This window comes from Maniola jurtina, chromosome 3, assembly GCF_905333055.1.
Source record: "Maniola jurtina chromosome 3, ilManJurt1.1, whole genome shotgun sequence".
In the NCBI taxonomy this organism is placed as follows: Eukaryota; Metazoa; Arthropoda; class Insecta; order Lepidoptera; family Nymphalidae; genus Maniola; species Maniola jurtina.
In genome coordinates, this window is record NC_060031.1 from 1,246,413 (window position 1) to 1,262,515 (window position 16,103).

At 38.3% G+C, this 16,103-nt stretch overlaps 1 protein-coding gene across 15 annotated transcripts in view; it reads left to right on the forward strand.

Moving 5' to 3' along the window:
• Positions 1–16,103, forward strand: part of LOC123881043 (disintegrin and metalloproteinase domain-containing protein 22) — a 407,047-nt gene that overhangs the window by 298,276 nt on the left and 92,668 nt on the right. For all 15 annotated transcript variants that reach the window (XM_045929573.1, XM_045929577.1, XM_045929582.1 and 12 more), the window contains one exon: positions 10,022–10,168. In XM_045929573.1, coding sequence (XP_045785529.1) covers positions 10,022–10,168 — 147 coding nt within the window. The remainder of the gene's footprint in view (positions 1–10,021; positions 10,169–16,103) is intronic.

A 16,103-nucleotide genomic window follows, 5' to 3' on the forward strand; every position in this document is an offset into this window, starting at 1 on the left:
ATAATAAAAATTCACTAAGAAACCAATAAATTGTATCAGTTCAAACCAATGTAAAAGCTTTCCTAAATTCCACCGAGGTATGAGACCGTAGAAAGATTCTGGTATCTTTACGACGTCCCTACAAAGTTATCGCGTGGGGCTGCATAGTTTTAGCATTTCGCTCGTTCCTCACGCCCGGCCTCGGCTGTTAATCCCTTGTCGGGAAATTCGTACGGAAATTGAGCATGGCTGCTGGTTAGTTTTCGGGGTTTGTTTTTCCGTTGACGTCAGAGATTTTTGGTACGTTTTCCGTGTGAGGAATAATGCCTACTACATTTGTAACATCTTCGTTTTTAACCCCCGACCCAAAAAGAGGGGTGTTATAAGTTTGGCGTGTGTATCTGTATATCTGTGTATCTGTCTTTGGCATCGTAGATGCTAAACTAATGAACCGATTTTAATTTAGTTTTTTTTTGTTTGAAAAGTGGCTTGATCGAGAGTAGTCATAATCCAAGAAAATCAGTTCAGCCGTTTGAAAGTTACCAGCTCTTCTAGTTACTGTAACCTTCACTTGTCGGGGGTGTTATAAATTTTTAATTTACACTTGTGTTACTGATAAGTACAAAGTAGTGTCAACTGTCAGCTGATAAAATAATAAGCCGCAATTCTCAAAATGGAATTAGAAGTCAGACCCACTACCCATGCAAATTACCAAATTATAATTTTAAAAAATCTGGTTTAGTTATAAAGTGCCTAGTGCCTACCTATTTTAAAACATTGTGTGGTCTTTATAACTTTTGTGTGCATAATGAATAAGTAATAATTAATTACTGTTATTAGTTCAGTAGTATTATTAGTAGTAGTAGACCTGTGCCCAGTAGTTGGTACGATGGTGACTTAAAATTAAAGAAAGATTTATAACGGTAAAAGATAAGGTGGGGATTGCTCTTCCGACGTCTGTGTTTCCTGTCAAACTCTCTCAAAGTATGCCTCTCAATTAACAAGTGTAAATTAAAAATTTATAACACCCCCGACAAGTGAAGGTTATAGTGACTAGAAAAGAGCTGATAACTTTCAAACGGCTGAACCAATTGTCTTGGATTACAGCTAAGAACACTCTCGATCAAGCCACCTTTCAAACAAAAAAAACTAAATCGAAATCGGTTTATTCGTTTAGGAGCTACGATGCCACAGACAGATACCCAGATACACACGTCAAACTTATAGCACCCCTCTTTTTGGATCGGGGGTTAAAAATTGGTTAAACGGGTCAGCCGTGAAAAACTAGCAGGCAGACAGATAGACAGGCACACTTCGCATTTATGATATTATTATAAGTATGGATAAGTATGGATATATAGATTCATCATCATCATAATTAACCCATCACCAGCCCATTATCAACTAAGCATGGGTCTTAGCTCAGAACAAGAAGGATTTAGGCCATAGAACACACTGGTTAAGTGGGGATTGGCCAATTTCACATAACTTTGAAAACATTATGGAGAACTCTTAGACTCTAAGGATATTAATTAATTTCTTAAAACATATCCAAAAAGTTAGAGATGCGTGCCCAGGAATGAAACCCAAGTGGGGTTTCGGAGGTGGACGTCCCAATTAGGGAGAGGTGAAGGATATTATAGATTATAGATAGTTTATTATTAACTAGCTGATGCCCGCGACTTCGTTCGCGTGGATGTAGGTTTTTTAAAATTCCCGTGGGAACTGTTTGATTTTCCGGGATAAAAAATAGCCTATGTGCTAATCCAGGATATTATCTATCTTCATTCCAAATTTCAGCCAAATCCGTCCAGTAGTTTTTGCGTGAAGGAGTAACAAACACACACACACACACACACACACACACACACACACACACACACACACACACACACACAAACTTTCGCCTTTAGAATATTAGTGTGATTTCATCTGTCTTCCACAGATTTACTTTCTTTCAAGCTTAGTTTTCACTTCTCCACTACACTGTGAAAATCGTTATAACAATTTATTTAACGTCTCCCAGCACGTCGCAATTACAGCGGTCGCTGTCAACAAGAAGATGAATTCAAACGGGTCACTGTTTCATTTCTCATGCCTGAGATAGTATGAAACAGTCGTGAAATTGTAGAAAATATGAATGAAAAATGATCTCTGATTTTCAAGACGCGGTTCTCTCTAAAAATCACTTTTAAAACTGTATTTTACATAAAAGCTTTATTTTTATTACAAAAATGAATCGTTGCATTGTTGTGCTATACCTGCTGTGTAGTTAAAATTTAGATAACTCTTAGGACTTTTAAGTCTCGAGTACGACTTTTAAGTTCTCAAGATGGTAAGTTCTCAAATATGTTAAATGGATGCCTTTAGGAAATTTATATCAAGCTCGGGTAAACAAAATCTATATGCATATAAATCATAATATAAATGTGAACATGTGTCTGTCTGTTTGTATGTCTGTTATCTTTTCACGGCTTATCCGTTGAAATGATTTTGACGAAATCTGGTACAGAGATAGCTTGTATCCCGGAGACAGGCATAGGTTATTTTTATCTCCAAAAAAAACAAAACCACGGGATTAAAAAAAACCAAATCCACGTCTACCATCGTCTAGTATCTTATAATTTTAATTATCTTAAGACTTACTATTTCTTGAAGACATTGAAGAAGAAATATCTATTGATGAAAAATAGTTTGTTTAATGTATGATGCTAGTTTAATAAAAATGTTTAATTACTAATCAATGCACTGTTACAATTTATAACGTTATATGATAAACGGAATTTAAGAGAAAATGATTTCAGTACAACAACTTTCTTATGTTTTCTTTAATAACATTTTTAACATAATGACAGTAATTTCCTCAAAACAAAGCCCTTCACAAAAATTAATTACGCAATTCAAATACAAAATTAAGATCGTCTACAAATAATTAATCTTAAAAAATCCTCATCAGCGAATAATAGCGTTTTAATCCACAAGTAAATTCATAAAGGTATCTTCACATTGATTAAATTCAACCGCGCGATTCTCTAGAGACTCAGTGGAGAGAGCAAAAGGTAAATACGAGTGTAGGTACATCACCCTTTTACAAAGCTTTCTCTCTGATTCGAGAAAATGACATAGTGCCTGGTTCAGTTTCCCCCAGAGAATAAAATCTTGTAGTGTCACCATGGCAGTCACACAAAGTAATTTTACTACTTTATATGCTTAGATTATGCTAACCAGAGTATTTTCCAGACAATTTTTTATGTGGATAAGTTCTGACCAATGTCTAAGTATAGCCTATTAATGAAATAAAAACCGGCCAAGTGCGAATCAGACTCGCGCGCTGAGGATTCCGTTTTTTAATGATGTAACCACAAATTCGCGGTTTTCAGATTCGTTCCTGTACTTTATACTATACTAGCTGATGCCCGCAGCTTCGCCCGCGTGGATTTAAGTTTCTAAAAATCCCGTGGGAACTTTTGATTTCCCAGGGTAAAAGTAGCCTATCCGTGATAGCCCGTCCGCGTCCCCGGGATGCAAGATATTTCTGTTGTAAAACATTTAAACGGATGATCCTTTAAGAATCCCTTCGGATCACCAGAATCTTGGAATGCGATTCCTTACGGCATCAGGATTGAGCAGTTGGGTCAACTACAAAGTCTTTAATTGGTATAAAGAAACCTTCAATATCAATTTATAACCGACAGTTTCTGAATCTCATCCGCTTTGGTGGTCAAGTCCCCTGCAGCATCAGGATTGAGGAGTTGGAATCCAGTTTTTTTGTAAGACAATGTCGCAAAGTTCCTCTATCTATATGTATTGTATTGATTTGAATTAGTGAAATTGGATAATATCCGTGTTAATTAAATAAATACACCAATAATAATTAATATGATATATTATATAAACATGTCTGAGTACACGCAAAATAATATACCTACACCAAAACGTGCGGTAAACCCGCTCGTGTGAATACTCTCAAAAGGTTTTTCATTAAGAGCGTTTTCATATTTATTCCCGCTGAGTTTGCGCAGCCTCAAATTAATTTCTTTAAGACAAAAACATCGGGTGAATGATCACAAAAACATTGAGGCGGAGAAAAGGCCTCGTCAAAACCTCGGCTCCGTTTTATAGAGCAGGATTTATCCTTGTCTGTGGCAATAATATTATTCCTTTTTTGAAAAAATACGCCATGTAAAAATGTCTTACAATATTGTTTTGCGACCACGGGACTACTTTTCTTAATAGTTCTTTTCTTTTACATAGCCTGTTCAGTTTAAAATAACTATTGTGTATTACAGAAAAATTTTTTTTGAAATATTTTTATAGATACCGACCCGAAAATCCCAAATTAAAATAATTCGAAGTCTTTTCTGGTAGGAACCCTATTGTTTCCTTATTAAAAAAGAATACAGAATTTATTGTTTCAAGATGACTCATAAATTAAATATCATTTTAAACTTCTAAATATTTAAACCCCAGAGCGTGGACTACACAAATTGAAAACATCTTATTTTACCCCCTCAAGGGTGAAATTTTCAAAAACATTTTCTTAGCATCGTTGTGCATAACTGTACGTAGATAAAATCAACCAGTCTGTCACCTTTTTAACCTCCGACCCAAAAAAGGGGTGTTATAAGTTGACGTGTGTATCTGTCACTGGCATCGTAGCTCCTAAACTAATGAACCGATTTTAATATATTTTTTTGTTTGAAAGCTGGCTTGATCGATAGTGTTCTTAGCTATAAACCAAGAAAATCGGTTCAGCCGTTTGAAAGTTATCAGCTCTTTTCTAGGTATTACTGTAACCTTCACTTGTCGGGGATGTTACAAATTTTTAATTTACACTTGTCCTTTTATATATTTAGACAAAGGTGAGAATTTCCTATATCAATCGCTCGAAAAAAACAAAATGCGCGTTCAGCCTTACACGTATTCTCCGGGCAGTGTCACGTTTTTCATTAGAAGCCGTTACCAATTGATTGTGCCACTGTAAATAAATATACTTGCGTGCCAAGTATAACCGTTCGATAGTACGAATTGGCTAGAATTTCGGTAATTACCTATCTAGTAGATATTATACTGAACCCAGCGGCTTCCTGCGACTCGTTTGATGTTGTCTGTTCGTCTAGTGGGGGTTTTTCCAGCACTGTGCTAGAGGTTGCCATTCCACCAACTTGGGACCCCAAAGTCTAAGTCTAAGTCTAGGTTTTTCGAACTATGTGCCCTGTCAATGCCACTTCAGTTTTGCAACCTATTGAGCTATGTCAGTAACTCTGGTTCTTCTACGGATCTCCTCATTCCTGATTTGATCACGATGAGAGAAAGAGAGAGAGAAACATAGCATGGCTCTCTCCATTGTTCGCTGAGTGTCTCTGAGCGACTAACCTGGAAGAGGGATAGCAGCTTTTATTAAAGCTATACATACCCCTTTGGTTTCTACACGGCATCGCACCATAACGCTAAATCTCTTCGCGGCCCGGCTTTGCCAATAAGGTAGTAACTAGCCACGGCCAAAGCCTCCCACCAGACCAGAGATTTAGAAATTATAAAATTCCATACCCCTGCCTGGAATCGAATCTGAGACACATAGACTATGTCTCGAATCAATTTGTCATCATTAGCTATACGCACTGTTCGAAGACTTTGGTCTTCAAGCACTGAGGAATTTTAGACGTGAATCTCGAAGTAAGTACTTTGAAAAACAGATTGGCACATTTCAAGCAAACCATTTTATCTTTCATCGTATACAAGGAGGCGTGTAGGCGACGATGTCACGTTTTTCATTAGCGTCCTGTTTGTTACCAATCAGCCGTCCGTGCTGAATTAATGGAATTAATGAGTGCAAGTGTTCTCAATACTACTACATTTCACAATATTAACAAGTGTAAATTAAAAATTTATAACACCCCCGACAAGTGAAGGTTACAGTAACTAGAAAAGAGCTGATAACTTTCAAACGGCTGAACCGATTTTCTTGGATTATAGCTAAGAACACTCTCGATCAAGCCACCTTTCAAACAAACAAAAAACTAAATTAAAATCGGTACATTAGTATAGGAGCTACGATGTCATAGACAGATACACAGATATACAGATACACATGTCAAACTTATAACACCCCTCTTTTTGAGTCGGGGGTTAAAAAACAGCCAAAGTGCAAGTCAGACTCGCCTACCAAGGATTTTGTAGCTTAAAAAGAATTAGTAGTTACTTAATAAAATCATGACCCTTCCTTATTGGCTTTGCCGCAGTCGGGTAAAAAAGCAGATGTGACCGACGTACAGACCTATAGCTGGCATCGTGTTCTTTTTTGCAATTTTGTTACGAAAAACTTTCACTTTTTTCTTTCGTGCACAATGTTCCAATAGGATTGCTCTTTATTCATTTCCTTTGCAAATATTTGAGAAATATTAATAAACTCACAACATTAATGACTTTTATTTTAAATGGGTTAGGTATCTCTGTTTTTCTTTTAGAGTTAGAAACCTAAAAATATAGGACGACGCGACGTTTGAAAGAAAATTTGGAAAAAATTCGAGAGGATAAATTAGCAATTTTTCTAGTCCAAGAATAAAATGAAAAAAAGGTATTCTTTAACATCTTCGGAGGCTGCGAAAAATCTTTAGATGCCTTGAAAGCAATCCGGCTTGGTTCCCATTCGTTTTATTCAACGTAAGAAAAAACCAGCGTCCAATTTCTGAACGAGTCCTGACCTCTCGGGCCATGAGATTAGCGATTTTCAATAAAACTACTTAATTATATAACTAGCAACATATTAGACATTGGCATGAGTCAAATACAAATAATCTTGCATGAACAGTTAGGTGTAAAAAAGTTGTTTTCCCGATGGATACCGCATTTGCTCTGTGAAGAGCAAAAAGCGGCTCGCGTTACTTGGTGCGTCAGAACTCTCGAAAGATTCCACGCAGGATCCTCAAATGCTGTGTACAACATCGTATTAAGTGACGAATCCTGGATATACGCGTACGAACCCGAAACAAAAAACCAGTCACGAGTTTGGGTGTTCGAAAATGAGTTAAAGCCAACAAAAATTGTTCGTTCACGAAGTGTTGCAAAAAAAATGGTGGCCACGTTTGTCTCCAAAACCGGCCATGTTGCGACTATTCCTCTTGAGGGACAAAGAACGGTTAATGCAGAATGGTATGCTAGCATTTGTTTGCCACAGGTCGTTTCTGAACTCCGTAAAGAGAACTGCAACCGCCGCATCATCCTCCATCACGACAATGCGAGTTCTCACACCGCGCACAGAACAAAAGAGTTTTTAGAGCAAGAAAACATAGAATTATTAGACCATCCGCCGTATAGCCCCAACCTAAGCCCTAATGATTTCTGTACTTTTCCTAAAATAAAGAATACATTGCGTGGTCAGAGATTTTCATCACCTGAAGAAGCTGTGGACGCCTACAAAACGGCCATTTTGGAAACCCCAACTTCCGAATGGAATGGTTGTTTCAATAATTGGTTCCATGGTATGGAAAAATGTGTCAAATTTCGCGGAGAATACTTCGAAAAGCAATAAATACATTTTTAAATAGTAATGTTGTGTCACTTCCTTGATTCCCGAAATTTTCAGTGCCGCCCTCGTAAACACTTTCACAGTATACTAATTTTGTCATTTCTTGCATAGGTTGAGGGGAACATATTTTTAATTAAGATATTTTCTCTTTAATTATGAATGGTCGGCATGGTAAAACAAATTAGCATATTAAGATATAAATATTTTAATTTTCCTATTTTTCTTTAAGGTGTTTTAAAAGAATATTATTTTGTAAGAAAAGTAATAATAAGTGTATTTGAAAAAATCGTGCGTTACTATATATAAATTGCAGAAAAGCAGTCATCACATTACACACACACGATAAAAAATATCGAATCTGAAAGGCTAGATTTTTCATACTACGTAATATTCCTAAATACTGAAAAATGGAACAGCACTACTTTTGCCTTCCCGGCATCCGAAAATGCAAGAATGCTGAAAAAAACAAATAATTATTAAGGTTAAGGCGTAGAGAGTAGGATATTTTTGTATAATTTAGGTTCTACAGGGGTGACATGCTCACTATAACGTGAACGTGGTAAAAGAAGTTGGTATTTGTATCATCATCATCGTAAACCCGCGCCGCTTCTGAGCACGAGTCTTCTCTTAGAATAAGAAGGGTTTAGGCCATAGTCTGCCACACTGGCTCAATTGGATTAGCAGACTTGGTCTTTGCATAAAAGATATTAAATCTCTCATTTCGTGGCTCCAACATCAGAATTGTCTCTATAAGGACGTATACTTTGAATGGAAAATTAGAAAGATATTATTTAGAGTAAAAAAGTGCTTGCTCAAAATTCTTTATACCAGCCTTTCTATTAACGCTTCGAGGAATATTAGCGGTTATTCGAACGATGGTTATTACGATTTCGATAGCGTTCGCTTTGAGAGGGTGAAATTTAATTACCTTTTTGTATCTGGGAGGAAAAAAGTGGTCGCAATTTTGTCGAGTGTATTACAAAATTCGCTCTTTTCGAAATGAATTAGGTTTTTAGGGTTCCTTACGGGACTTCGTCTGTGTTGATGTTAGCTGGCAGGCGTGCTCAGCCTTTTTGGAGTGTTTTTTTTTTGTTAAAACTAACTGGAAAGCGCCCTAAGGGGGTGCCGTGCGTATGTCGGCGAGCGCCGGCACAGACGGGGTCTATACTAGAATAGTTTCCCTAACTTGTTACAAATAACTACAAACTTGACATTGGCTAATCTTTGTAAAACCAGATGAGAGAGCAAAAAAAAGGGGTCCTTACATGAAGGGGGCCAACGGGATCATATTACTAAGCCTCCGCTGTTCATCAGTCTGTCTGTCTGTCAGTGTTTCATGAACCCTAAATAGGTAGAGAGTTGAAATTTTCACAGATTGTGTATTTCTATAGCCGCTATAGAAAAACTAATAAAAAAATCAAAATAGCCGCCATAAAAATTAAAACGTATTATTTCTTGTACGATGTTACGGAACCCTTCATGTGCGAGTTTGACTGGCACTTGACCAGTTTTCTTGTTTATGGCTCGCTACCTTTTAAGTTAAACATAAAATTTAATTTTGTCATTTTCATAATTGAAAGTTATCAGCATTAAAATGCCTTTGATAATTTTTTGGCTTGTTTCAATTTTTTCCCTTTTTAGCTTTTTGAATGATTAATATTGCTTTGAGTTGAATAAGTCTTTTCCAAAGAAATTGATTGCTTTGGGCATCAGCATATTTTTCTTTTTCGTAATTTATTGAAAAGGGGTTCGATTGCGGTAAAATGACAGCTACAATTTCACTATCGCAGTCACCTCTGATTGGTTGATGCTCGCTCACATATTGAGCAACAATGCAACAAGAATACCACAAATTCAGCCAATCACAACAATCGCGATTGTAAATAATGATTGAAGCAGTTTTTTCGCAATTGACCAGCAGGTCAAGTGTATCTCACAACACGATATGGTTCCGTAACCTATAAGAATTGCTGAAAATTTTGGCGACCATCAATAATTCTAAAGTACTTTTTTCCAAGATCTGTTTTTGAACGATAATGATTTAAAAAAAAACTCATTATATCACTCAAGAAACCAAATATTTTTTCGGCTCACACTCATGTTCAAGCGATTTCCTAAAAACCATTCTTCGAAAAAACCAACCAACTTTTCTTTGAAATTCTTTCCTATGCGAGGTCGCCATACTAGCACCTTGGGTTCTTGGACTTAGCGCTATCCCACCTAGTTGAAATGAAATGGAATAGAATAAAATGATATGAAATGAAATTTATTTGCTAAATATAGTTAGTTTACAAAGGTCTTATAATCTATATAGTCCCTGCATATTAGTTGGGGATCGCTTTCCTACATTTTGCTGCCCACTTTGCCCGGTCCTGAGCGTCCGATTACGCAGTCTTGTCAGTTGACTCTCATTGGGCAGATCATCTCCCAACAGTTCCTGCTGGTCTTCATTGCTGGCCCCGCCACCGTACCAAAGGAATTCTTTAATATTAACAAGGTTTTGTTTCTCCCCAGGAAATCGAGCACTGCTACTACCACGGCACGGTGAAGGACTACCCGGGCGCGTCCGCCGCCTTCCACACTTGCAACGGCGTGTCGGGCGTCATCCACATCGGCAACGAGACCTTCGTCATACACCCCTTCTATGGCGGCGATCTATCGGTCAGTCACACTGTCTTTTACGACCCCAAAGCTCCGAAGCTCCGGCTACGTCTTACCTGAGAGCTTACCTGCACAAATCAGTCACACTGTATTTTACGTTACCCTAAAGCTCCGTCTTACCTGAGAGCTTACCTGCACAAATCAGTCACACTGTCTTTTACGACCCCAAAGCTCCGAAGCTCCGGCTACGTCTTACCTGAGAGCTTACCTGCACAAATCAGTCACACTGTATTTTACGTTACCCTAAAGCTCCGTCTTACCTGAGAGCTTACCTGCACAAATCAGTCACACTGTCTTTTACGACACCCAAGCTCCGAAGCTCCGGCTCCGTCTTACCTGAGAGCTTACCTGCACAAATCAGTCACACTGTCTTTTACGACACCAAAGCTCCGAAGCTCCGGCTACGTCTTACCTGAGAGTTTACCTGCACAAATCAGTCACACTGTCTTTTACGACACCAAAGCTCCGAAGCTCCGGCTCCGTCTTACCTGAGAGCTTACCTGCACAAATCAGTCACACTGTCTTTTACGACACCAAAGCTCCGAAGCTCCGGCTACGTCTTACCTGAGAGTTTACCTGCACAAATCAGTCACACTGTCTTTTACGACACCCAAGCTCCGAAGCTCCGGCTCCGTCTTACCTGAGAGCTTACCTGCACAAATCAGTCACACTGTCTTTTATGACACCCAAGCTCCGAAGCTCCAGCTACGTCTTACCTGAGAACTTACCTGCACAAGTCAGTCACACTGTCTTTTACGTTACCCTAAAGCTCCGGTTACACGCTCCGTCTTATCTGAGAGCTTCCTTGCACAAGCCAGTTTGCGCAGTTAAGTGCGTGCGTGTGGACGGCAAGACGGTATTACGCGCAGTTCTAAAAGCTGCTAAGGACTGGACTACGCAGTTCTCGGTCCTGCCTGTGTAGTTTTAACTGCACAGGCAAGACGGAGCGTGTAGCCGGAGCCTAAAGGAGGACTTTCGGAGGAGCATCGCGTTGTTGGCCGGGACATGACAACCGCACTGAACCGAGACAGCAACGCGGCGGGGTAGCTACCTATTTCTCGTTTTTTTTTTAAAGATTTATTTTAAGGGTTAATATAAATGGTGGAAATGGATAGCCTCAGTCACTGCTCCAAAACCACTAAAATTTCACCGTGTGCAATCATAATTTTCTAGTAAAATTTCAGCTATTTATCGCCATGACATAAACAAGATGTCGAAGCTAGTAATGAACGTCAATACGTTACTAATTAATTGCTTAAAACAGAAATTGACATTAATTGAAATCTAAATTAATATGTCTAATTTAATTCAGCCCCACGCGCGCAAACCGCGGTATCCCGCGTAATTACACTACCGCTAATTAATTACTATTTCCAATAATATTATGAGAAATTCGCTTCATAACGTTTGAGCGTTTGCCCTTATTTCGAATAAGATATATCAAGCCTATTTTTTTTTGTCGCTTTTTTTTAACAGAATATTTTATTTTTTATAGCCTATTAGAACTTTCTTCTTTCTCCTTCTCTCTGGGCTGGTTTCCGCACTTAAACGTTTCCGTCTGTTGTGCGTGCGTTGCCCCGCCCCGGCGAAGTCTTCACTCCAATCATCCAAGCACGCTCCAGAAGCCGAGTAGACCGCGCAGGTTACCGAGGGCTTCATGAAGTAAGATTGGAGATGACTTTTAATTTTGGTCAACGTTGTTTTTTGCACAGTTCCAACATGGAAAATTGTTAATGGAGGAAAAAACGTATTGTACACAATATTATTATTATTATAAATATTTATACTCCATACGTTAATGCTCCATACTAATATTATAAATGCGAAAGTACGTCTGTCTGTCTGCTAGTTTTTCACGGCCTACCGTTGAATCGTTTTTGACGAGATATTGGAAAGGAAAATGCATAGACATACATACAATATAAACATTATGTCCGGAAAAATCAAAGAGTTCCGACGGGATTCTTAAAAACCTAAGACGAAGTCGCAGGAGTTATCTAATTGGTGCAGAAATAGCAGAATACATTAATAGGCAAAGACTACTTTTTATCCGGAAAATCAAAAGATCCCACGGGATTAAAAAAGCCACGCGTTCAAAGTCACGGGTAAATATTTATAATATTTATATACTACGTGGAATGTAATAATTACCATTAATAAACCTTATAATTATGGTATCCGATGTAATTAATCATCATCATTAAATTGCCGGATCTGTAATAAAATGCCTCTACGTCCAATAACCACTTTGTAATTATATTCCCCTCTATTGGTCGGAATATTTCGTATAATTGCTGCTTCAAAATATTACAATACTTCATTATGCTTACGACTTTGTGCGCGTGGGATGAATGTTTCCAATGTTCCATTACCAGAATCACGCAGACGAAGTTGCGGTCATTATCTAGTTAGTATATTTACTCTTTGTCTTAAGGTCTCGAAGATAATTAATCTTTCGAACTTTCTGAAGCACAGCCATTGCAAAAGTTGTGCTAAAAATGGGAATAGACAGTAAGATAGTAATGCTAATGTTGCCAGTGAAACAATGGGTCTGATTAACCCCAGCCCGCTGCCGGCTCTTTGTTGATAGCGCCATTGTATCCCGTGCGAAATTGATACTGTACCTAAGTATTGATTACTGTAAAATTACAAGTGTAAATTAAAAATTTATAACACCACCGCCAAGTGAAGGTTACAGTAACTAGAAAAGAGTTGATAACTTTCAAAAGGCTGAATCGATTTTCTTGGATTATAGCTACTCTTGATCAAGCCAGCTTTCATACAAAAAAAAATTGACTCTCTCAAAAATCAGATTTGGACTGAACACATCCACTCCACTAAGCATAAGCAGAGAGATATCCTTTAGGCCTGAATACTGAATTTCATATGCTTCATCACGGAAGGGATATTCGAAAATCGTGCAATAGAAGTTTTGCATATAAAGTATCCATAAACCACAGACGGACACAAAAGACACATGAGGTTTCAGCGCTCCCCGTGGACATCGGCAAATTGTCTGTCCGTCAAGATTATGGGGGTCTGCACACAATACGACAAGACAGTCTCATCCATAGACATACTAGTTTTCGCTACGTTGTTTATATACTATCTCTATGGTCTCATCAGTCAGCTGAGACCATGGACGAATAAAAAATGGGCGGATGGATTGTCACTGGATATCACCACGAAGCACACAAATAAGCCCGTTTCGTGTGTAGGTCGAGGTCACCCACACATTCACACTAATCGTATTCAGAAGCTCGTAAACGTTGATCGCTGCGATCACGACCACTGCGATTTATTGAAATTTTGACGTGACAACGTCTTATAATTCGATAGAGCCGGCTGCACGCACGAAAAAACATGACTTATGCGGCGTTACCTCGCTCTGAGGCGTTCCATGTAAGGCTTGAAGTGCAAGTGAGAGCGCAGAACGAGCGACAAAGAAGCACAATCGGCCTTTGTTGTCACGTTCAACTATCGTCAGTAAACCGACTTTACAGACAACCAATTTTTTTTTTTTATTACATTGTAGGCTTGCATTTGACCACAATAATGCTTAAAAAAACAATCACGAGGTCTAGATTCGGACTCTCTAGGTTTGGTGTTTGACTTCGTCTGTGATGGCGTTTGCTGGCGCGCGTGCTGTGCTTGTTTGGAGTGTTTTTTTTTTTTTAAGAGTGGCTGGTTTTTGTGTTAGTTGGTGTTTTTTGGTGGTGGAACTGACTGGGAAACGCTCTAAAGGGGCGCCGCGCGTATGTCGGCGGGCGCCGGCGCAGACGGAGTCCATACTTATATAAATTCAATAACTTGAAAATATCACAAACTTGACATTGGCTAATCAGTGTAAAGCCAGATTTAAAGAAAAAAAAAAAAAAGGTTTGATGTTCTTGGTTGGCATAAGAATCACGAGACAGTTCTGCTGCATACATGCGCTAGCTCCATCGCTGTAACTGTCATAGCGACCGACATTTGTCAAGGACGAGATAATCCTGGACCCTTATCGCGGCGCCCGCTGCATAAATTTACTGACGCCCACAGGTTTGAAGCGGAAATGAGGGGGGAACGTATTTTTAAGCCTTGTTTAAGTTATATTGCCAAACTTTATGGGGGAAATGGTTATAGTTTAGTGTTGACGCTGTTTTGTGATAGCTGTTTTATATTCTGTTCGGTTCATTTTTAGGCTTCTATACCTGAAGGATGCCAAAGAAACCTAGAGCAAAGAAGAAAAAAGGTCCCGCCTTTTTCTTCTTTGCTCTGGGTTTCTTTTCCGCACCTAGACGAAGCCGTCCGGTATCCATCCGACTGTCTGTCAGCGAGCTGTACCTCATAAACCGTAATAGGTAGAGTAGAATTTTTCACACAGTGTGTATATTTTCTATTGTCGCTTTATCGATAAAAATAAGAAACCAAGATGGTGAATGTCGAAATGGCCGCCATGCAAATTAAAAAAAAAAGTACATCATATTGTTATAGCTTACGTATGATGGTAGGCAACAATTCATGTGCGAGATTGACTCGCACTTGACCGATTTTTAAAAAATTCCGTAGGAATTCTTTTATTTTCGTTTATAAAAGTTAGCGTAATTGTCCGTCACCAAACGTCTGTATCTCTCGTCAAATCTGTTAAACTGATGAGTCGTGAAAAGCTAACATACAAACATACATACTTTCACATTAATAGTAGGATAATATTAGCAGAGATATAATAAAGGTAATAATAAAAACAATTAAGATTTTACAAGTAAACCATACAAAACCTATGTGTAGGTACAGTCAAAGGCCGTAAGTCGTTTAGCACCTTAATAATCATATTCGCGTGGCACGGTTATGCAAATGCGTTAGGTGTGTGTGGCGTGTTTATAGAAAAAGGTCATAAATGCGACAGGTTTCCCTTCGCGGAATTGCTACTCGAATTCTGAGGCCGACCGTGCCTACGAAGTATTGTATTTACATCTTAGCATTATTCCCTCGTTATTATAAACTTGACAAAACAATCCTCCAAACCCTTAAGTATAAAGTAGGGAGGCACCTAAGCAGGAGCGTTCGTTATTGTTATGCAAATTAATAACCACCATCTGGACAATGGGTCTGGACCCTTTGATCAAAAGGATGGGTGCTTTACATGTTAGCACACCTTTATACAGCTACTGGCTGTTTTAGAGACAAACACTTCATAGAGAGGTTGTGGGAGCCGTATTAATATTTCTTGCTCTCTTACTCTTACCCGTCTAAATCTTAAGAGGGGTCTCTCCGTCACTCGCTCCATACAAACGTAGTTCGCCTCTCATTGGAATACTAACCAACCATACTCAATCGAATTTTGTAGAAACGTTCCGGGAACTAATATCTTTGCCTGTGGTTTTCCAGATTCCGTTAAAATATTCGGTTTCAAAGTTACGCGGTCTTAAAAATTCACATACAAATCTTTGAGCCCCTGTAATTTTAAAACTACATATTTTTAGAAAAATCTAAAACACAACAGGCACAGATATTAGTTTTTAGAATATGTTTGCATTTCATGGACTTTGGTTGCTTAGTATTCAAATGAAATTGGGACTACGATTGTATAGACCCTGTTAATGACTTGGATAAATAATTCATTCAAGGTTAATGATGATGATGTACTGACGAATTTACGCCTTAGGTAAGACAGAGGTCAAATTACACAGCAAACAAAATACAAACATCCTGAGTTGTTTTCAGAACCTGAGATTTCGTTCAAGTATTACGTATCGCTGTAGAATTAGAGCGTTTTCTTCCAAAGTGGGAATAAAATATTTAATTAGGCGTCTTAAATTCTGTTTATACTTTAATTTCCTTGAAGCCCGGATTTATTTATTTAGCAGCATAATAAGACAAGACGAGACTACGAGGAAATCCTTTTAAACAAATTCTCATTTAGAAAAACTGAATAGGTACTTAATATTATAAA